Below are 24511 nucleotides of genomic sequence, written 5' to 3'. Positions count from 1 at the left end.
ACCAACAGCAGATTTGGAACCCCCAGACAGGGAACCTCGCTCACTCCCCACGTCTCCCCACTTCACTTTCCACCTTCGTGGGCAGCAGGAGAATCAACGTGTTCTCTCATTAATTCAGAAAAGCACGTCCTGTCACCCACTGCCCGGTAGGAGTGCGCTAGGCCCAAAGCATCTGAGGCTCAGTCAGGGCAGCCTTCACTCATGGGTGCTGGAACCCAAAGTGCACATTCCTCCTCTACAGTCGCCCCGACTATCCCACTGTTTCACTGAGAGGATGGAATTCCTCTCCGCCTCTGGGTTCTTGATCTTGAACGCTGACCGAAGACATCTCAGAGAGGGCCACCCGTGCCCACCAGGTGTGTCTGTCTGCACTTGCTCCTGCCTCAGCACCTGCATTAATCCCCCAGAGGTGATCTCATAGCTGCACTGACCTCCGTGGGAACAGGGCATCACCACTCCGCCCTCTCACTGTCATCTCACAGGCACCTTGCCCGCTGCTGCCCGCCATCAGTATGCAAATTAGTCGTCATCTTGTTGCATCAGGGTGGGGGTCCCCACTGGGGTGCCTGGCCAGTTTGGGTGAGGGGCTGAGGGTCCTTTTCAGGCTGGCGGGCAACTGAAGCTCCCAACCTCTCCTTTTCTTCTTTTTTTTTATTCTGGGATTTATTTACCTTCTATGGCTGTCACTGGAGCTGATAGCTGGCTTTAACTCTGAGGCTCGGCTCCAGCTCTGAGACATCAGCTGCTCAAAGCAGGGATCTGGGTTTGTTTGGCTTCTATAATTGAAACACTGTTGCAGTCCTGCCGGCTGAAACCCGGCTGGCTGAAAGCAGGTTTCTGGAGTTTGTTTAGCTTCTATAATTGCAACATTGCTTCTTAAAGTGCAGCTCAGAGGCCGACAGTGGCAGGTGGGGAACCTTGGCTTCCTCCATCACTGGAGCAAGCAAGCCTCCTGTTCACTTCAGCTGCCTGGCTGCCGGCCACCATCTTGGTTGGTAGTTAATTTGCATATCGCTCTGATTAGCCAATGGGAAGTGTGTCAGAGGTATGGTTAATTACCATGTTTGTCTATTATTAGATAGGACTAGAGGCCCGGTGCACAAAAATTTTGGCACTTGGGGGGGAGAGGGGGTCCCTCATCCCGGCCTGTGCTCTCTAGCAGTCTGGGACCACTCAGGGGATGACCACCTGCTGGCTTAGGCCCGCTCCCTGGGGGATTGGGCTTAAGATGGGAATCAGACATCCCTCTGGCAGCCAGGAAGCCCTCGGGGGATGTCCACATGCCAGCAGGGAGCAGACCTAAGCTGCAGTCGGACATCCTTAGTGCTGCTGAGGAGGCAGGAGAGGCTCCCACCACCACTGCTGTACTGGCAGCCATCAGCCTGGCTTGTGGCTGAGCAGACCTCCTCCCATGTGAGAGCACCCTGACCATCAGAGAGCAGCTCCTGCATTGAGTGTCTGTCCCCTGGTGGTCAGTGTGTGTCATAGTGACCAGTCATTCCCAGTCCTTCTGCTGTTAGGGTCAGTTTGCATATTACCCTTTTACTATATAGGATAGAGGCCTTGTGCATGGGTGTGGGCCGGCTGGTTTGCCCTGAAGGGTGTCCTGGATCAGGGTGGGGGACCCGCTTGGGTTCCTGGCCAGCCTGGGTGAGGGGGATGATGGCTGTTTGCAGCTGGTCACACCCGCTTCAGGGTGGGGGTCCCCACTGGGGTGCCTGGCCAATCTGGGTGAGGGGCTGAGGGCTGTTTTCAGGCTGGCAGGGGACTGAAGCTTCCAACCTCTCCTTTTTTTATTTTTATTTTTTTATTCTGGGATTTATTTTCCTTCTATGGCTGTCACTGGAACTGAGAGCCAGATTTAGTTCTGTGGCTCGGCTCCAGCTCTGAGACCTCGGCTGCTGAAAGCAGGGATCTGGGTTTATTTGGCTTCTATAATTGAAACACTGTTGCAGCTCTAGCTCTGAGGCCCAGCTGGCTGAAAGCAGGTTTCTGGGGTTTGTTTAGCTTCTATAATAGCAACCTTGTTTTTTAGAGTGCAGCTCAGAGGCCGGCAGTGGCAGGCCCCTTGCTCCTCTATCACTGGAGCAAGCAAGCCTCCTGTTCGCTTCAGCTGCCTGGCTGCCATCCGCCATCTTGGTTGGCAGTTAATTTGCATATCGCCCTGATTAGCCAATGGGCAGCGTGTCAGAGGTATGGTTAATTACCATGTTTGTCTATTATTAGATAGGACTAGGGGCCCGGTGCACGAAATTTGTGCACTGGGTGTGGGGAGGAGGGGAGTGTCCCTCAGCCCAGCCTGCCCCCTCTCACATACTGGGAGCCCTCAGGCGTTGACCCCCATCAACCTCCAATTGCAGGATAGGCCCCTTGCCCAGGCCTGACGCCTCTAACAGAGGCGTCAGGCCTGGGCAGGGGACCCTCATTTCCCCCCATCACTGGTTCTGCCCCCAGCCCAGGCCTGATGCCTCTGGCCCAGGCGTCAGGCCTGGGCAGGGGACCCCCAGACCCCTCCGATTGCTGGCTCTGCCCCTTGCCCAGGCCTGATGCCTCGGCCAGAGGCGTAGACCCCCATCACCCTCCGATCGCCTGATTGGCCCCTTGCCCAGGCATGACGCCTCCGCCAGAGGTGTAAGGCTTGGACAGGGGACCCCCATCTCCCCCTGATCACTGGCTCTAACCCCCGCCCAGGCCTGAGGCCTCTGGCCCAAGAATCATGCCTGGGCAGGGGACCCCCATCTCCCTCTGATCGCTTGCTCCACCCCCCGCCCAAGCCTGACGCCTCTGACCCAGGCTTCAGGCCTGGGCAAGGGGACCATCATACCCCCCCAATCCCTGGCTCCGCCCCCCACCCAGGCCTGATGCCTCTGGCCCAGGCATCAGGCCTGGGCAGGGGACCCCCAGGCCCCCGCCCAGGCCTGATGCCTCAGCCAGAGGAGTTGATCCTCATCACCCTCTGATCACCAATCACTGCATCGGCCCTTTGACCAGGACTGAGGCCTCCGGCAGAGGTGTCAGGCCTGGGCAGGGGACCCCCAGCTCCCTGCGGTTGCAGGCTCCGCCCCTGCCCAGGCCTAACGCCTCTGGCCTAGGCGTCCGGCCCGGGCAGCGGGGACCCGCAGTGGCAGCGGGGGGGCCGCGATCGCGTGGGCTCCGCCCCTGCCCCTGCAGGATGCCTCTGGCTGAGGCGTCCAGCCCGGGCAGCGGGGACCCTCAGCTGTAGCGGCCCCGCGATCGTGGGCTCCGCTTTAGGCCCAGGCAAGGGGCCCCTAGCTCCCAGGACTGCCAGCTTTGACCATGCCCAGCTCCCATCGCTGGCTCCACCCCTACTTCCTGCTATCACTGGCCAGGGCGGCAAAGGCGCCTGATTCTCCGATCATGGCTGGAGGGCAGGGCAAAGGTGGCCCCAGGGCCGCCTTTGCCCTGCCCCCCAGCTCTTAGCTCCCCCCTGGGTTTCCGATCACTGTCAGTGGCAGGGGGGTTCTTCCTGCTTTCCCTTTCGCCTCCCTGCATTGTGCCTACATATGCAAATTAGCGGCCATCTTGTTGGCAGTTAACTGCCAATCTTAGTTGGCAGTTAATTTGCATATAGCCCTGATTAGCCAATGAAAAGGGTAGCGTCCTACACCAATTACCATTTTTCTCTTTTATTAGTGTAGATGATGATTACCACAGGATTCTTTGTTCACATTTCCATTACATCACATAGTTACCAATTCTTTATTTGTGGTCAAAATCTTTAGATCTACTCCCTTAGCAACTTTCAAGTATATAATACAGTATTGTTAACTATAATCACTATGCTCTACATCAGGCAGGGTTTAATCATATATGAAGATATATGACATTTATTCCAATAATGCTGGCAATATGAGAGAGCAGCAGATCATCCAAGAAAATCTGCTTTGCAACTCCCACACCTAAAGCCAACTTATATGTGGTAGTAAGACAAAGATTACATGGTTAAGGAGGCAAAAAAAAAAATAAGAATGGGTATGATTCAAAAACAATAAAAACGGATATTACAGGCATGGGGAAGTAGGCAAAAGAAATAAAATTGGATATAATGGTTACAGATTACACCAATGCAGGCTGGGACTCCAGTTTCACCAACAAGGTTAATAATCTTTCCATGATAATAGGCAGTTAAGGAAGATGGACCACATTTCCAGGTTAACTCTCAAGTCTAAGGGAGCTGGGGGGAATTCCCAGACAGATGATAATATGCTGTCTTTAATCAGAACAAAACAATCACGGTTAATAGAGCATGATTAATATTTGTTATAATTATAATTATTTTCCACTATTCTATTTCTGCCCTTACCAGTAGGATTTCCTTCTTTCTCATGCCTTTGTATATATGTGTGTGTGTGTGTGTGTGTGTGTACATATATTTGTGTGTATGTATACACACATATATTATATATGCATATACATGAATATTCATATATATAATACACACATACATACAAACATATATACATACATACCACATCCTCTTTATTTGTTCATGTATTGGTGAACACTTAATTTATAAATTTTGCTATTGTGAATAAGGTTGCAGTGAACATGGGAGTGCAGCTATCTCTTTGAGACAGTGATAAAATATGTATGACTGTTCTATAAATGTTTGTTATGTCCATTTGGTCTAAAGTTTTGTTCAAGTTTAACATTTCCTTGTTGATTTTGTGTCTAGATGATCTTTCATTGCTGAAAGTAGAGTATTGATTCCCCCTACTATTATTGTATTGTTTATTTCTACCTTTAGTTCTGTTAGTATTTGTTTAATATTTTAGGGTAACCAATGTTGAGTACATACATATTTACAATTGTTATGTCTTCTTTATGAAGTAACCCCCTTATAAAAGACCTTCTTTGTCTCTTGTTCCAGTTTTTGGCTTAAATTCTGTTTTGTCTGATACCGGTATAATTACAACTGTTCCCATTTGCAAGGAATATCCTTTCCATCTCTTCGTGTTGAGCCTTTAAGTATCTTTAAGAATGAATTGAGCCCTGGTCTGTGTGGCTAGGTTGATTGGTGGGTCATCCATTATACCAAAAGTTTATAGGTAGATTTCCAGTCAAGTTTGATATCTGGTCTGGATATGAATGGTAGGCAGCCAATGAATACATTGGCTGCTTCACATTGATGTTTCCCTGTCTGTCTGTCTGTCTGTCTGTCTCTCTTTCCATTCTCCTCTTTCTAAAACCAATGAGCATAACCTCGGGTGAGGATTAAAAGGTTTTAAAAAAAATGAATGAATTGAGTCTCTTGTAGGCAGCATATAGTTGGTTCTTATTATAATCCATATAGACATTTTATGCCTTTTTTCTTTATTGAATTTATTGAGGTGCCTTTGGTTAACAACATTATACAGGTTTCAGTTATGCAGTTCTATAGCACACTCTCTGTCCACTGCATTGTGTGTTCATTACCCCAAGTCATCCTCTGCCTTTTGATTGGAGAAGTCAATCCATTTACAAAGTAATTATTGACAGGTAATGACTTACAATGCTATCTTGTTGTTTTCTGGCTGTTTTGTAGTTCCATTGTTCCATTCTTCCTCTCTTGAAGCCTTGCTCTGTGAACTGAAGATTTTCCATAGTGTGGTTTGATTTCTGCTCTTTATCTTTTGTGAATCTGCTGGAGGTTTGGCTCTGTGGTTACCATGAGGTTTACGCAGACATCATCCTCTATAATAAAGAGCTAACATGCTAATTAGACCAAATAGCAGAATGACCGTCCAGACGACCTTCCGGAGGAAGCCGTGGGCTGCGAGGGCTGAGCCCCTTGCAAGAGTTTGTGCTTCTTGCCTCTGGTGTAAATGTGACAGGCTCTCTTATGATGGTCACAGCTTTGCTTATATTTACCTGCAGATCTACCATAAGAGAAGAAAAAGGGAGGAGGCGAGAAGCTGATCTGTTATGTGAAAAAAATAGGGTGCAGTCAAGAAAGGAAGAGCACTCTATTAAAAAAGTTGAAATGAACCCACAACTTGAAACCACTATTAGAACACAAAACATCACACTGGAGATTATAACAGAGAATGAGGTAAAATTATCTTTGGGAAAAAATCTCTTATTTCTAACAGTACTTCATCAATATTTATATCCCTTTAATTTTAATGTATATTATTATGTTTAAAGCAAATCAAAAAATGTCATCTCATTCAAAATCTGAACTTTGACATTTATGACTAAAATTATTATTTTATTACTAGTCATGGCATGTAACAGATGCTCTGTGTATGTTTTCTGAATGAAGAAATGGAAAATAAATTGAGCTTATTCATTAACATAAATGTTAACCTTGGCTTTTAAAAAATGTTAACATACAGGCTAAATTGCTTGAGACTGTGATGGAACTATTCAAATGTTCATAAAGAAATTTTATTTCAGAATACTGTATGTTTGCTCTATGACAAATCTGGCAATCACTTAAAATTTGACTTTTTCATGGAGAGGAAAAATCACTGTCTAAAACAGGCTACTTCCTTTTCACAGTTTGTTTAAGGTACTGCTCTTAAGCTTAGGTTATATTTTAATGGTATGAGACCAAAAACTCAATGAAATGTGTCCTTGGGTCGTAGAAGAGTGAGATTACACTCAGAGCCAACTTTCTCAAGAACAGAATGCCAGAATATTACAAGATGGAATTCTGACCAAACACCTTTGCAAACCAAAGGAGATAGAAATAGCTTATAAGAAAATGAATTCTGAGATAGTTTATTTAGTCATTTTTAAATGTGTGTGAGTATGCATGGGTGTGTATATATTTTAAAAAAACAATACTGTACATATGAAAACTAAGGAGGATTTAGAAAGTGTGTCTGTGTGTGTGTGCGTGTGTGTGTGTGTGTGTGTGTGTGTGTGTGTGTGTGTGTGTGAGACAGGGGTGACATTTTGGGTCCATTAGATAAAATGATATTGTTAATTAAAATCCACTTGTCTCCAACGGTCAAGCAGTGACTTCACAATGGCCTCATCTTAAGGGGAGGCTTCTAATATTTTCCGTAGGAATCAATGTGTTGTCATGATCTCAAAGATATTGTTACTAACAACAGATGTTCCAAATTTGGGCAGTGATTTTATTTCCTTGATATATCAATAGAGAGGTTAGTTTTCACTTCCACTGATGGAATGGAGGAGGGTATAACCAGTTCAAAGATGATATTTTAGATGTCATTCTTCTACTTTTGAGAAAAGTAACAATTTGTTCTAAGTAGTATCCCATTTTAATACAAGGGACTTCTGAAGAGAATGGCATGCTGTAATATATACTTAGTGACAACTTATTGATAAGTATCTTATTCCTAGTAAAGTAGTTCAGTGTATTCCTTCCCACCACCCCCCTACACACATTTCACATTTAATACTACTTTAAACATCATGAATAAGAAATGAAAGTTATTGCAGCAACAAAAAACTCATGATTTTCTAAGACGACTCTGTACATTTTACCTTATTCATCATTTGTTTTTTGAAACATAGGCTTCTTTTGTGTTTTTATATCCACACTGGAGAGGAACTATGGACTGGTGCAAGAGCACGAATTGTGGAGTCTGAAAACCTGGGGAAAATCCTGAACTTGTTTATCTTTTTAACCCCTCCATTCCAGATTGTGATAACTGAATGAGGTCATTGATGGATGTAGAAGTGCTTAGGAAAATGCTTGGTTATCAGTTGTTCATGGAGGTAGTCTTTATAACTGTCTAGGAATGTATTAGAAAAATAGAATATCTATGGGATAATATTGGGGGAAAAATTTTAGGAAATTTAGTTTATCCTAATATATGGAGGGTTAATACTCTTACCTTGGAGCAGCTGTGTGTTCAGACTGTAATCTCAATTTTTAAGTGTAGAAAGAGTTAGTAATCAATTAATGCATTCTGGATTTGTGGTGATTCAGGAAAACCCTTTCCAATTTGAGACTCTTATAATTCTCTTGTGATATTTTTCATTTTAAAAATTCATAATTGTATATTAAATTTTTGAAATTTAGAGATGATGTGCTTGGAAAAAGAGAATTGGATCTAACTCTATTTTTTCCAAGGGATACCTACTTATTGCAATTTTTAAAATTATAATCATAGTTATTCTTTAATTTCAGAAGCTACCATGGCATGTTTTTCAATGTTGTAGCTAAAAGTCTCCTTTGTGTTATTTAGGTTTCTGAGAGTTCTAACAAAGAAGAAAGTCTATTGCATGAAAATTGCATGTTGCGGGATGACAATGCCAAGCTAAGACTAGAAATAGACACAGCAGAAAATCAGGTCCAGGAAATGGGGAAAAAATGTTTTGAGGAAATTTCAATTGTCAAAGTAAAGAATGACCGTCTTAAAAAGACATTAAGAAAAACAGTATTTCAACACAATAAGCAGCTTGAAGTTCTGAGAGCTGAGAATACTGTGCTAAACAGTAAACTGGAGGATGAACAACAAAAGAGAGGAAGACTGGAAGCAGAAGTTGAATCATACCGGTCTGGACTGGCTACCGCTGAACAGGATCATGAGCGTTGTCAGACATCAAAAGAAGACCTACAACTTACTTTCCAGAGAGCAAGAGATGAATGGTTTTGTACGGGAAGGTCATTCTACATACCAGTTGAAGTAGGCATATCTTTCATTTTCTCTCACTTGGAAATATTATGAAAGCCTGAAAATGTTCAGATCATTGTAATATGTACATCCACAAATGACAACTAAAAAAATTAAATCTAGGTCCACTAATGGATATTTTAGAAATATTGATATAATTCACACATTGTATAATTTGCCTATTTAAATTATATGACTCAATATTTTAAACATATTCAGAGAGTTGCGCATCTATCACCTCAGTCAATTATATAATATTTTTATCACTCCAGAAACAAACTCCACACCACTTAGCAGTAACTACCAGTTCCTCGCAAAAACCAGTCTCATTTCTGTCTCTATTGATTAGCTTATTCTGGATATTTCATATATATGCAATCACAGAAGCTGTAGTCCTTTGGACTGGCTTCTTTCCCTTAATGTCATATTTTAAAAGTATGTCCATATTATGGCACATAACAATATTTTATTTATTTCTTTTTATTGCCAAACAATACTTCATCACGTGGCTCTTCCACTTATCCATTTATCAATTGATGGAAATTTGTATTGTTTTCACTTTTGGGCTGTTAGTAATTCAACTATGAGCACTATTGTACAAGTCATTGTGTAAACATAGGTTTTTCTCTTCTTTTCATCAGATTTTTATCCTCTGAGATAACTGGGCTGATTTCAGCATCTCTCAGCCTTTACTCATGCTGTCCATTCTGTCTTTTCAGTTTCTTTCCCTCCTGCCTCATCCTATATCTATTCGGACCTGGCTCCCAATCTCCCCTCCATGAAGCATTCTCTGTTTCAACTCTCACTGACCTCATTCATTTCTGCACTTGTCATCTCATTTGTGCGGAATGCTTTAGCCCTGAATTTTTCATTGTCTTAATTTTCTTCCCAAGAGATAATCTTATCTTTCTATGTCTTAATTTGTCTGTGGGGGATATTATTTGATATAAGTGTACCTATCTTTGTATAAATTGAACACATTGGAGCTTAACTATTTTTAAGATACAACTAAATACTTTATATCACTGGCAGTCTTGGAATTCAAACCCAGATATTTGTTCAACACAGTGTTGAGGTAAAGAGTCTGCATTGGCAAGAAGAAGATAGCTCTAGCTTTCCCAAGCCTTCAAACAATATAATTGAGATAACATGTGAAAAGAACTTCAGACTTTTATTGGTCAGGTCTTTATGAAATAAGAATTTATTATTTTTAAAGGCAAATAATTGATCATCTGCCACTTGCAAACAAACATTTGCATTATAAGAGGCAAACAAGACAGAAAATACTGGTCAACATCCTAACGGTGAAGGTGCCCCCAAACTCAGAACACAGCAGTAGTACACTCAAAGTAACGCCAATAAGAATCAACATAAAACGTACAAGCTTAGCAATCTACAAGGGCAATCCAGGTCACTCATGGTTTATGAGTGTGTGGTTGAGGATATTGTTTATGAGGAGCAAGAAGGGAGAAAGAAAAGTACAGATGATCTCAGTAACGGGGTTAAGGCTGAAAATGTTGATTAGGGAATCTGGTTTGAAGTGTTGAGATTGAAGGATCTCTGAGAGAATTTTAAGAAGGGAATAGACTGCTTTCTGGAAGTCTGTTTCTATTTTGCTTGGTAGTTCACTTTGTTCATTAAATTCCATGTATGAGTGAAATCATATGGTACTTGTCTGCTGCTCATGGTGGTGGTGTTGGGGGATGGTGTAGGGATGGAGCAAAAAGAGAAAAAATTAGAACTCATGGACATGGACAACTGGTGATTTCCAGGTGTGTGATGGAATTGGGTGGAGATGGAAAAGGCCATAGTGGGGATACATCGTGATGGAAAGAAAATAAAAAAGAAGGTAGAAAAGAAATTAAAAATAAAATTGTGAACCTGGGCGCTGAACCTATGGGAGGCCAATATAATATCTTACCTTCTTTTGTTTGTTAGAAATTTTCCATACTAAAAGGTGAAAAAAACACCCCATTGTCTTTGGTGACCACTGTCTCTATCCACTGCTGGACTGGAGCTCCCCTAATTTATTCTTCAGAGTATTCCTCTTCTGTGTATGTCTGGGATTTGATCCTATCAGCTTTCGGTCTTTTAGGGATTCTTTGTTAGATGCTATTATCTTTCTGTCCTTTTGAAATTCCTCATAATTTTGGTTGTATTGATTATATACTTATTTTCTTATGCTAAGTACATAATCTCTAGTCCTTATCTTTAGCTTAAGTATTCAAAACAAAGGTCATCAAGTTATAAAACCAGGTATTGAGTTTCTTAAACTTGTTACATCTCCCTTCAACCTCAATGTAGTTCTAGTCTGTGGCATTCAGCAGGGTGAAGAAAAATAAACATGGTACCACTTCCTTCCCCCCCAAAACCAACAAAAATAAATGAATAAAAAAGCAATAAACAGAGTAGAAGACTGTACATCATGTTTACTGTTTAGAAATGAAGTGCAGTTGAGGGACTGTAGGGACAGTGGGTATGTGATCACTGTTATCAGTCGCTGCTGAGAAGTGAAGCATTAAAGGACTAAAATAAGATGACTCTCAAAAAAATTTAGTGAAATTATGGGATTGAAAGTCAGCTTCTTATGTAAAAAAAAATAAATAAGATTGAATGGTGAAAATATGGATATGTGGGTGAGACCTTGCATTAAAAAATGTTATATTTTAATGGATGGGGACAACAGGATGACAGAAAAAGCTACAAAAATCAAGTAAAAGTTATGTTTTTATGTAATATAGAGAAGACATTTTATTTAAAGAGGAAAGTGTTTAATACAAAAGTAGAAAATGAAACCTATGAAAGAAAGCTTACAGAGAATGAGATTCTACCTCATCCTAAAGTCAGATTACCACCATAAGGTAATGGGGACTGCATGGGAAGTTTTCAAAGATTACCTTAGTAAGATGTGATTTAATTGAACCTGGAATATCTTGAACTATTGATGAAAATGTATCTAGGGCATCTTTAGAAACTAAAAGGTCAATGTAGCCTTAAAATATATTTTAGCCCTTAGTATTTTTTATATCAAAACCTCTGTTTTCACCAACTTTGGCAATTTAATTTCCAGAAAGAAAGTGGTGAAAATGCAAAATCAATTTAAGGTGCTGTAAGAAGTCATTATTTTTGAAATCTGTCCTATTGGCATCAAGTTTATAAACTAGATTTTATAAACCTGTCTACTACCTTTTATAAACTTGTCTACGCATGTTATTCATGAATTCATTAGAAATCATATTTTTTTAAAAAGAAGAATAAGTCTCTAGATTTTTAAAAATAATTTTCTTTCAAATATTTTTCAAAGTTTCAGCACAAAAAAGAAGAGTTAAAGAAATATATTGACTTAAACATATTTCTGCAACAGAGGTTGCAGCAAGAAGAAAATGAAATTGGTGATTTAGAAAAAGAGATTACCGGGTAAGATTTTAATATTTCAGAGCATTTCTGCCATGAATTAAGATTTAACTGTCATTTTACATTATTAAAACTGAAATACAAATTTATTTCCTCTGTAATTTCTATAATTAAATTATCCTATTTAAAAACTTACTGGAGAAACACACAGCACAATCTGAAACTTCATTGAGGGCCATGATATTGTACTTACTCTTTTATGATTCCTAAAACCATAATGAGGATGCCTTTGCATATCCTGTCAATTGTTCTTTTCATATCTACCTTGAATTTTTAATTCTGCAACATATCTGCTCTCTCTGGTGATATTCCCTTCTTCTCATAGTATGCATCCCTTCTGCACTCAAATCTATCAACAGTAATAAAAGAGAAAAATGGTAATTGGTGTATGACGATACCCTTTTCATTGGCTAATCAGGGCTATATGCAAATTAACTGCCAACTAAGATTGGCAGTTAACTGCCAACTAAGATTGGCAGTTAACTGCCAACAAGATGGCGGTTAATTTGCATATGTAGGCACAATGCAGGGAGGCGAAAGGGAAAGCAGGAAGAACCCCCCTGCCACTGACAGTGATCGGAAACCCAGGGGGGAGCTAAGAGCTGGGGGGCAGGGCAAAGGCAGCCCTGGGGCCACGTTTGCCCTGCCCCCCAGCCATGATCGGAGAATCAGGTGCCTTTTCCGCCCTGGCCATTGATAGCAGGAAGTAGGGGTGGAGCCTGCGATGGGAGCTGGGCAAGGTCAAAGCTGGCAGTCCCAGGAGCTAGGGGTCCCTTGCCTGGGCCTAAAGCAGAGCCCACGATCGTGGGGCCGCTGCAGCTGCGGGTCCCCGCTGCCCGGGCCGGACGCCTCAGACAGAGGCATCCTGCAGGGGCAGGGGCAGAGCCCGCGCGATCACAGCGCCCCCCGCTGCCACTGCAGGTCCCCGCTGCCCGGGCCCGACGCCTAGGCCAGAGGCGTCAGGCCTGGGCAAGGGGCCGATCCTGCGATTGGAGGGTGATGGGGGTCAACACCTGAGGGCTCCCAGTATGTGAGAGGGGGCAAGCTGGGCTGAGGGACACTAACCCCTACACACACACCCAGTGCACGAATTTCGTGCACCGGGCCCCTAGTGTATATATAAAAGCCTAAGTGACTGTTACTACTGGTTGTCTGAACAACTGGTCCACTGGTTGCTATGATACCCACTGACCACCAAGGGGCAGATGCTCAATGCAGGAGCTGCCCCCTGGTGGTCAGTGCACTCCCACGGCCAACCTCCCGCTGCTGGCCTATCTCCCACAGTCCCTCCCCTTGGCCAGCTCCTATCGGCCCCAATTGGGACTGGGCAAGATGGCCAAAATCAGCCCCAATCACTGGCCAGGCCGAGTGATGCCACCTGTGCACGAATTCGTGCACCATACCTCTAGTAATTTAATAACTAAGCCTATCTGTGTCACTGTTTAATGATGCCAGTAATTATCTTGATTTGGCTTATGTTTCTTTCTCTTTTTTTAGTTATAAGAGATATCACAAATACAAAATGTTTGTATGATTTAAAGAAGAAGCTGGGTAATCCTGTGTTTATCACTCATAGAAACACAATGGCATCTTTCCCATGTCTGGGGAGCCCCCACCTGGCTTCCTTTCTGCTTATTGGCTGAATTCTTAAGTTTGCTCCTTGATTCTCTCAGTGTGTTTCCTCTCACTTTACTGTCTTTCTCTATATTATAACCCTTTCATTTTCTTAACATTGTGCTAGCAAAGATCTCTTCTTAAAACAGTCTTGAAGAGACTATTTCACATTATCTCTCTGATTTCCCTTCTTCTAAACCCCTACCTCTTTCTGGTTTCCCGTTCCACTTACACTTCAGAGATTCTTCTTTCCTGCTTCTCCTTCTGTTTTGAATGATATCCTTGATGTTGGTAATTTTCTTCCTCCTTGTAGACTATTGTCAGTAGGTACCAAAAGGTATTTTTGTGTCTTTTCAAAACATTCACATGTAATTATGGTTTTCTTTTTCACCTTGGATACTGATTTCTGGTTCCTAGTTGATCTTTAATAATAGATTAATGTTTTATATTAACATAGTCAAATGAATATTAATAACTTATTTATAAGGACTCTATATAGTTACAATATTAACTATATATCCATATCACATATGTCATGACTTTTTTCATTTTATTTACAGAAGATTATAATTTAGCTAGTATGCTTTCAGCCAATATTAGATTAGAACAAATGATAGCATCATAATTTATAGATTTGCTTATTTTATATGATTTTATAAACATAATATCTGTTTAAATAATAATTAAATATTTATTCTTAAAGAATTTGACATACCCATTTTGTGTATTTCTTCAGAATTAAGGAACATTTAAAAGTTATAAAAAAGAAATTAAATGAATGTGATCATGAAGACCTTAGTTTCCCTGGAGATTCAAAACCAAGTCCAGCTGACATGGAAATTCAGTCTGAAAAGCCAAAACAGAAGGTAATTTTAAATCAGTTTTGTGACCTAAAATTCACCTAATTTGGGGAAATAGATATCATTCAATGCTTTAAGTAGTGAAATATAGGTTTTTCTGTTAATTTTATAGACTTGGTATCAGCTTTTTCTTTGTCACTTTTCTATAAAAAGGGCCTACTGTTAACTCTCTATGTCAGCAATTCTCAACCCCTTTGGTAATTGAACGACCCTTTCACAGGGTTCGCCTGAGACCATTCTGCATATCAGATATTTACATTATGATTCATAACAGTAGCAACATTATAGTTATGAAGTAGCAATGAAAATAATTTTATGGTTGGGTCACAACATGAGGAACTGTATTTTAAGGGCCAGAAGGTTGAGAACCACTGCTCTATGTCTTGAACCCTGGCACCAGCACCAAGTCCAAAAAATTTTTGGTGGCAGCTTTACTGAGTCATAATGAACATACCATGCAGTTCACTCATTTAAAGTGTACAGTTCAGCCTTGACTGGTTTGGCTCAGTGGATAGAGCGTAGGCTTACAGACTGAAGAGTCCCAGGTTTGATTCTGGTCAAGGGCATGTACCTTGTAGGGTGTGTGCAGGAGGCAGCTGATCGATGTTTCTCTCTCATCGATGTTTCTAACTCTCTATCCGTCTCCCTTCCTCTCTGCAAAAAATCAATAAAATATATTTAAAAAATAAATAAAGTGTGCAGTTCAGTGCCTTTTTCTGTATTCAAAGAGTTACACAGTCATCATCACAGTCAGTTTGGGGAAATTTTCATCCCCCTAAGAAGTAGCCCAGTGCCCTTCACCAACCACCCTGTGCCAGCTTCCACTTCCCCCCTCTTCCTGGCGCTCAGGAACACTACTGTCCTCTCAGTCTCTCTAGATTTGTCTGTTCTGCACATTACATATCAGTGGAATCACACAGTAGGTGCTCCTTTGTGACTGCCTTTTTTATGTAGCGTAATGTTTTCAAGGCACATCTCTTTTGTTGCACGTATCACCAGTACTTCATGCCGGTTTATTGCTGAATAGCGTTTCATTGCATGAAGCGACCACATTTCTTAAAATCTATTCATCATTTGATGAACCTTTGGGTTACTTCCACTTTTTGGTGGTGTTACTAATTCTGCTATGAACATTCATGTCCAACTTTTTATGTGAACATATTGTTTTCATTCTCTTGGGAATATAATTATAAATGGAATTGATTGATCAGATCTTTAACCTTTTGAGAAACTGCCTGATTGTTTTCCACAGTGGCTGCACCATTTGCATTTAATTGATGGTGTATGAGGGTTCCAATTTCTCCACATTCTTGCCAACACTCGTCATTACTTTTTTTTTTTATTATTGTGGCCATTATAGTGGGTGTGAAGTGGCATCTTATTATTGGTTTTGATTTGCAATTTTCTAATGACTAGTGATATTCACCATCTTTTGACATGTATATATTCTTTGAAAAACTATTCAATTCCTTTGCCCATTTTTAATTGAATTGTTTTTGTATTATTGAATACAAGAGTGCTTTAAATGTCCTACATACAAATCCCTTATTAGATAAAGGATTTCCAGATATTTCTTCCATTCAGTAGCTCACCCTTTGAGTTTCCTGATAGCACAGACGATTTTGATTTTGATGAAGTCCAGTTATTCTATTTTTGTCTTTTTGTTTCACATCTAAACTTGAAGTAAGGCAGAGGGGACATTGTATTTAAACGGTGCCAAATCCAGTCATGAAGATATACACCTATGTTTTCTTCTAAGTCTTTTATAGTCTTAGCATTTACATTTTAAGTTAACTATTATGTATGGTCTGAGATAGAGGTCAAATTTTATTCATTTGCATGTGGATATCCAGCTGTCCCTGGACAATTTGCTAAAAAAACTATTCATATCTGATTTATTTGTTTGGCACCCTTGTCAAAAAGCAGTTGGCCAGAAATTGGATTAAGGTTTGGATTCTCCCTTCTACTTCACTGATGAATAAGTCTGTCCTTATGCCAGTACCAAATCAAATTTTAAGAGTATCTTTCCCAGTCATCTTGCATAGTACCAGCTGTTTTATGTAATAAAAAAAAAGTCAGTGTAGTGGAATGTTTTTACCTGTACTTTTATGGAGATTTCTTGTTTCTTGATAAAGCTTATGGCCAGCTTATGTTTTGCTGACTCTGTGACATGATGGGAAAGTAGGCTTACAAAGATAACACCCATTCCTTTATTTTCTGCATTCAAACCTTCAACGTCTAACCCAGTGCCTCCCACTTCACTTCCATTTCCATGAAATCCTAGTAACAGGATCTGCTGACTTAGCCATTTCCTTCATTGTGTTTAACTCATAATTCATAGACGCTGGTAGGTGTCACTGCCTGGGGAGGAGAAGATTAAAATCTGGACTGTCGCCTTTCCTCTTTAGAAATGCCTGACTTGAAGTCTCAAATTTTATTTTATTTTAAAATATATATATATATATATATATATATATATATATATATATATATATATATATATTCACACACACACACACACACACACATTTATTTATTTATTTATTTATTTATTTATTTCAGAGAGGAAGGGGGGAGAGAGAGAGAGAGAAAGAGAGAGAGAGAGAGAGAGACATCAGTGATGAGAATCATTGATCGGCTGTCTCCTAAGTGCCCCCTACTGGGGATTGAGCCCACAGCCCAGTTATGTGCCCTTGGCCTGAATGGAACCCATGACCCTTCAGTCTGCAGGCTGCTGCTCCATCCACTGACCCAAACCAGCTAGGGCTGAAATCTCAAAAGTTTAAAGCCAATTTGTTTCCTATGGAGAAACACTGTGGTGTAACATACAAGCAAGCTTGAAGTAAGCTAGAGATATTGTATTTAAATGGTGCCAAAAGGCATTGCAGTTGTTTTGCCACTGAGATTTAAAATGATTTCATAATCCTCTCTGTCTCCTCACTGAGGAAAGGAAAGCTTAGTCCTGACCTTGGAGTGCTTCTCTGTGGCCCTTGGCTGTTCCCTCTGAGACTTGCTCTGTCCTTTTCATAAGAAATGGCCTGTGCTTGCAGCTCTTTTTACAGCCTGCTTCCTCCCTGCGGAACATCTGAGGCCCACAGGCTCTTTTGATTGTGTACTGTCTCTGTCTCCCTTCAGGAGGCCAAGCTAGCATTCTCTTAGGAACTTCGAGTGTCTGTCCAGTTAATTTTATTGGGGTTCATGGCATTAGAAAAGCCACCTCACCACTTGTTTTCAGATCAGCTCTTCACCTGGGCTTCCTGAAGGTGTTGTAGGACAGTGCCGTTAAAATTCTTACATTCTGAAAATCCTTTGAAGCACCACATAAATATTTCTTCGCTCTTAAGGGTTTTATAAGTCTTGGCTTCATCCTTCGAACATGTTTTCTGGACACCCTGGATTTGATGTTAGCCCACAAGCCATTTCTTTATTTTAGGATTATTTGACAATTGGACATGTGGGAGAAGGTATAAACGGGAAATAGATATTTTTAAACCGGTAAATGGGGTCCTTTTATATTTATTTGTCTATTTTTAGCTTATGTTTCTCATCGATTTCACTTTCAGCTGCTTCCTAGCGAGAATCCCTGTCATCTTCCTTTCAGTGTCATTGTGTTCACTTGCCCAGAAGCCCTTGCTGTCAGCCTCCTCAGGGGCCATCAGGCCTCCACTCATCCTTTCTTGGAGGCCCTTTTGGTTTTCATGCTCATGCTTCTCTACATTATGTCAGGTTCCACCTGTCCCTGTTTAGAGGTGCTCCCATATGTGTGTGTTTCTTTTTTAGTACCAGCACTCTATTTTTAATGTCAGTATCTGTGCCAGTTACTTATTGCTGCTTAGTAACCACCTCCAAACCTCGTGTCTTAAAGCAGCATTTACTTGTTCACAAATCGGCAGTGAGGCCAGCTCATTGCTTTTCCACTTGCCTTCAGCTGGGATGACTTGAAGCTGGGAAGTGGAAACATCAAAGGCTTGTTCATTCACGGGTTTCTCAGGTGCAGCGGGCTTTTGGCTGGGACGCTCGCTGGGGCAGTCTCAGCTGGACACCTGTGTGAGGATGACCATGTGGCTTGGGCTGCTTCGTTCTTCACAACATGGTGGCTGGGTTCCCAGGGTGAGCTTCCCTGGGGAGAGAGTCCGATGGCACCCAGACATAGCAGTCACACAGCAGTCACCATCTCCTATTCACCAGAACCCAGGTAGCACTGAGGCCAGCACCTATTTCATGGACAAGTGCCAGAGAATCTGGAGACGTGCTTCAAAAACTCGACATCCCTCACCTTGTCTTACCAAATAATCATTGTATTTGAAGGAAAGTAGTTCTTCCCAAGTCATGATCACAGACATTCCAGCAAGTTTGTTTTTGTTGATGATATTGTGTTTGCTTAATATGTTCTCTTATTGTATGGGAAGTAACAAAGAATTTCAAGATAGCACTATTGGATCAAGCCCCCATCCCCATTTTTTTTTTATTCTAAAAAATGTAGGGCTCATCTCGCTAAACTTTTACAGTGAGAGATGTAATTTCTCAGTAATGCAGGGAATAATTTCTTTTTGGAATGCAATTCAAATTAGCATCAAACGTTCATAGTTCAATAAAAGACATATGACATTAGAGTCTATATTTATAAGATTAATTAATTAGTCTCATTTCGAAAGTCTTATTTTGTGAGGCATTTGTTGACTCAGTCCTGAATATCTGAATACCATATCCCTAAAACTTTTGTGTAAGATTATGAAGTGTTAAGATGGGGGAAGAGATATGAGACTTTCTATTCAGGAGCAATGCATAGTCATTTTGTGGAGGAAAGACATGAAACAGTCATAGAAAAAAAGAGTATAAAATCAAGGGCAGAAGAGATGTTGTGTGGCAAAGATGACAACAGTAAATACATTTTTGTGACTCCTGGTTGTTTTAACTTTGGTCTTGATTCTGAGTAATTGAAGGTTTCACATTCTAAGACCCTACCAGAGTATAGGTAACATTTTATTGCCACTGAATTCATTGCAAAATTTCATACTGGTGTCCACACCTTCATAACCAAACTATATTCTTTTATTCATGCAGAATGATGAGCTTATAGCAAAACTGCAACCGTCATCTTCAAAATGCATATGTCTTGATGAGGAAAAGACACCTCAACAGGAGTTATCAATGGAAGCACTTCTAAAGAGACGTGAAGAACTGAAGGATAGAGTAAAGAAGGCGAAACAAGAAAGAGTAAACCTCAGAAATATAGAAACGAATATGGTAGAAATCTGTGAATTAGAAGACTATAAAAAGAAGCTTGAAGAAAGAGCAAGGCGGGATGTAGAAGACAAAGCAGAAAAAGTCAATTCACTTTTACAGGTTAATTTTTTTATTTATTTTGCTTTAATTCATTTCACTGCAAATTACCTTTCGGATAAATACAGTATTTTTGCCTTTCCTTTACTCCCTTTAATAGCAATTTATTTTGTAGATTTCTGGAAGGAAGGTGGCATTTGTTTTTCCTTTTCATTATTTTAGTTTCCAACATTATCACTAAATTGATCTTTCCAAATGATCCTTCATTTTAGTTTTAAGACCAGTTGATGTAAAATAAGACTATTAGGAAGAAAAGGTAAAAAACATGATTTTAAAATTGTACCATACTCTTGAATTAAGTTATATTTTTTAACTTTTAATATCTTACACTGATTCTATTATTCTTTGAATTATCAGATTACATGCGTACTAATAGAAGAATGATTAACTTTATAACTCAGATTTAATTCAGTGGACATTGATGACAACTATTTTAAATTTCAGCTTTTTTCACACTTAAAGCTGATCTCTGAGTTGATGACTCAAAGCTAAAGAAAACAAATATAAGTGTTCAGCTTATAATTACTTTAAGAATGTATCTTTTTTATTTGCTGTAGAGACAAAGAGCATCTCAAGAAATGTCAGAGCAGATGATAAATGATCAGGCTTCAACAAGTCACTTGGAACTCAGAAATAAAGAACTGGAATCAGAAATCTCTAAAGTGCAAACTTCTCAAGATGATATCGAAAGAGAATTGGAGAAATATGTGCGACTCTGCCAAGAAGAATTGGAAGGCAGAAAGTTACTGGAAAATCAGCTAACTGACTAAGTCAAATGCAGAATCAGAGAAAATAAATTTAACTCATTAATTAGCCTCTAAATTTTACACATAGTTACTATTGGGCCAGGTTCATAGATTAGTAGGGCGGGAAAGCCAACTAGGTCGTTTAACTTTGGAAAGTGATGTTAGTAAATAAACTTACCTTTCAAATGTCCCTCTAAGACAGTTTCATCTCTCCCCCTTTTTTTGCTTTTACCTGCCTTTATTTTCCCCACTTAATATTTCCATGTAGTTATCTGGGTCTGCTACTAGTCTTTAAGCTGAGTCTCTTGAAGCTCTAAAATTTAAACAGCGATATTATTATAAAACGAGTGGCCCAGTGCACGAAATTGGTGCACAGGGGAGGAGGGGTTATCCCTCAGCCCAGCCTGCACCCTCTCCAATCTGGGAACCCTTTGAGGGATGTCCGACTGCCAGTTTAGGCCCGATCCCTGTGGGAAATCCCCACAGGGATCAGGCCTAAACCGGCAGTCAGATAACTCTCTCACAATCTGGAACCGCTGACTCCTAACTGCTCACCTGCCTGCCTGACTGATAGCTCCTAACCACTCTGTCTACCGGCCTGCTCGCCCTCAGCTGCCCCTCCCCACCAGCCTGATAACCCCAACTGCCCTCCCCTTTTGGCCTGATTGCCCCTAACCACCTCTGTCTTGGCCCCACCACTATGACTCTGTCCGGACAGACATCCAGAAGGTCTCCTGGTCTAATTAGCATATTACCCTCTTATTAATGTAGAATGAGGCCTGGTGCATGGGTGAGGGCTGGTTGGTCTGCCCTGAAGGGGATCTCAAATCACGATGTGGGTCACCTTGGGGGGCGTGGCCAGCCTGGGTGAGTGGCTGGGGTGGTTTGCAGGCTAGCCAAGCCTCTGGCTTTGTCAGAAGGTCTTCAGAAGGTCTCCGGTCTAATTAGCATATTACTATTTGTTAGTATAATTGCTTGTCAGAAGTCCCCTAAATAGAAATAGCTAAGGTAAAAACTAAAACACAAAGGGTTATGTTACTCCAACACATTCTGGTACTTGGTATATTTACTTTCTTGATTTGTGAACTTTGTTATTATCAATAGACTAGAGGCCCAGTGCATGAAATTGGTGCACAGATCGGGTCCCTAGGCCTGGCCAGAGCGATCAGGGCCTATCAGGCTTTTGGGCTTCCAGCCTGGGCCTCCCTTAATTCCTCACCACCCCCTGGTGGTCAGCACTCATCATAGCAAGTGATCAAATGCCCAGTCTTCAGTTGAACTCCCAAGGAGACGCTTTGCATAACTAGAGGCCCAGCAAGCAAAATCACACAAAACCCAGACCCACCATACCGGCAAGACCCCAGGCCCGCCGTGTGAGAGTAGCTCGCTGCCTCCGCCGCGCAGGCCGCAGACCCCGACTCTGTGCCAAGTGACTGGCAGGCTGGGGGGAGGGAGTGAGAGGTGCTCCATGCACCTCCTGGTGACAGGTTGTTTGGCTGTTCTGGCGTTCCAGCATTATGGCCACGGGCCTTTTATAACATAGATAGATGGCCGCTGGAGCTGTTTTCATTCATTTGATCACCAGCCAGGATATCTGTTCTCCCTTACAGGTTGTTGTTCTAAATAATGCCTGGGTGTTAAATGATTAATATCTCCAAGGTAATGAGTGTATTGTACAAGGGTGGTGAAGGCAAATGTTTGAGAATGTCTTTGAGGACTTTTTTTTTAAATCTCTGAAGTTGCTACTAAATATGTCCAAGGGCACCTTAAAAGGTCTTGTAAGTACAGCCCTTCCAGAGGCAGCAAGTATTACCTGATAAGCCGTCTGCATCACTGATAGCCTCCCCACTTTGGATTAAGTACTTAGTTAGGAACCCCCTCCCCCCACTGCCTGGAAACATAAGTACTTTTTTAGAAAAATTAAGAACCTATACTTGAATAGAGCAGATCTGTTCTGACACGTTTTCATTGCTAAAATGCTATTTAATGGGCAATTCCATTTACTATCCTGGCGACTTAAAAAAATTGCAAGTCACTTAGAGAAAAATAAATACTAAGCATTTGTTGTTTACAGTTTTCCTAGGACTAAGGAGAAGCTAGCAGAAGTTAGCAACAAACTTTTCTGGGAGAAAGAGCTCAGCAAGAGAAATTTTATTCCAAGAGAAAGCCTGGGGATTCCTACCTCAAGTCCATGCACTTCAACTTACCACAGGTTAGTTATATTCTCTTTTTTCCTCTTGGGTTTCAGATTTCTGATATAATTCTTGTGTTTCATTTGGTGAAATTCCGAGTTTCTTAATTGACTAGTATACACTAATAAAAAGTCTTAATTATTGTGCTAATGTAGAAAGGAGACAGAAATTTTACAATCACTTTTAAGTCCCTGGATCTCTAATTTGCAAGAGATACCTATCATTAACTTTATTCAATTAATATGCCTAAAGTGACACATTTTAAACTTCTTAAAAAGCTGCATGTCAGTTTGATTTTAGAAATTATATATTCTTGTCTAATAACCAGTGGTGTACTTGGAGATGCTTTGGCTTACTTTCTAATTGATTTTAAATTGGTGATGGCTCATAACCATTTTTAAGTTTTGCTGAACCCCAACTTTTCCACCCCTACGCATAAGTGAATGATTAACATCTAAATATTTAACCATTTATGGATGTTTGCTACTTAAATGAAATGGAGATAAATCATTTTAATGAATTAAATAAACTTGTAGCACTAAAAGGTTAAATTTCTCTCTTTAAGTGAAAATGTTTGTCATCTTCTTAGGTCAAAGGACAGTGTTAATTGCTATTTACTTCAGCATTTTTATTCCAATTGTTATAAAATGTCTTGCTGAGCAGCTGTACATTCATAAAATAGTTAAATTTAGCAAATATTTGAATTTTTATTTTTAAATTTATGTATTAATATTTAAATTTTTAAATGATGTGTACTTATGTCTGTTTATCTGGACAGCACTAGAATAATTGATGACTAAGAAGGTAATGATAGGGAGTCTTGAAATAGCAACTAGCTTTCATTGTGTATCAGTGCTATTAAAATATTCCTCCTTCATCTTATTATTGACTTCTTCAGCAGCAGAATTTCTGTTTGGTTCTTTTTTATACTTCTCATCTCTTTGGTAAAGTACTCCTTCTGTTCATTCATTTCATTCCTGAGCTCGTTGAACTGACTTTTGAGTTTGCTTGTATCTCGCTGAGTTCCTTCATGACTGCTATTTTGATTTCTCTGTTCATTTAGATCATAATCATCCAGTATTCTGAGTTTCCTTCTGGAGAATTATCATTTTCTTTCTGTGTTAGTGTTACTATGGTGGTCCAGGCTGCTTGATGGGTTTTTCCTCTGCTGGCACATTTGAAGTGCTGAAACACTTTTCTTAGGAAAGTTGTGATTTTCACAGTTCAGCAGGTTGATAATTTCAGGTCTTTCTTTTGTTTTCCAGTAGATGGTGGTATAGCGCAGTTTATCTTTTCTCTTACCTGTACTACTGAAGCTTGGGGAGGGTGTGCAGTGAGTCAAGGTGTATGAGGCTTACCCTTGGACATGGGAGTGGCAGCCTGGGTAACTAGGGTGGTGGGTGCCAATGCTGTATCCTGGTCGCCTGGGCCTCAGGGCACCCCATGGGGGGAGGTGTGGGTGCGGCCAGTTGAGGGGAGCCCGTTTGTGAGCCCACTGAGCTGCTGCCTCCTTCCCTTTGGCCACTGACAGCATTGTTCTGTGGCCTGGAGGCTGGAGACTTGGCTCTGCTGCTGCTACTGGTCTGTGATGGTGTGAGCACAGCTGCAACTGGGGAGGGATCTGGATTTGGGGTGGAGGAGGGACTTCTACTGGGCAGTGGTGTGGGCACAGCACCCTGCCTCCCCCACCAGTACTGTGTTTGCTAGGGCTGTAAGTTCAGCCTTGTCCTTGGAGAACTGCAGGA

At 41.0% G+C, this 24511-nt stretch overlaps 1 protein-coding gene across 1 annotated transcript in view; it reads left to right on the top strand.

Annotated features, from left to right (window-relative positions):
• The window catches only part of LOC132234859 (putative coiled-coil domain-containing protein 144C), a 53970-nt gene extending 33372 nt beyond the window's left edge, over positions 1-20598 (top strand). Inside the window, exons 8-13 of the mRNA XM_059696370.1 lie at positions 5878-6052; positions 8169-8609; positions 11908-12014; positions 14362-14491; positions 19550-19831; positions 20386-20598. Coding sequence (XP_059552353.1) covers positions 5878-6052; positions 8169-8609; positions 11908-12014; positions 14362-14491; positions 19550-19831; positions 20386-20598 — 1348 coding nt within the window. The remainder of the gene's footprint in view (positions 1-5877; positions 6053-8168; positions 8610-11907; positions 12015-14361; positions 14492-19549; positions 19832-20385) is intronic.
• Positions 20599-24511: the final 3913 nt, after the last annotated feature.

Source organism: Myotis daubentonii, chromosome 1 (assembly GCF_963259705.1).
Source record: "Myotis daubentonii chromosome 1, mMyoDau2.1, whole genome shotgun sequence".
NCBI classification, from domain to species: Eukaryota; Metazoa; Chordata; class Mammalia; order Chiroptera; family Vespertilionidae; genus Myotis; species Myotis daubentonii.
Note: the sequence above shows the minus strand (reverse complement) of the source record. Positions and strands in the feature narration are given on the sequence as shown.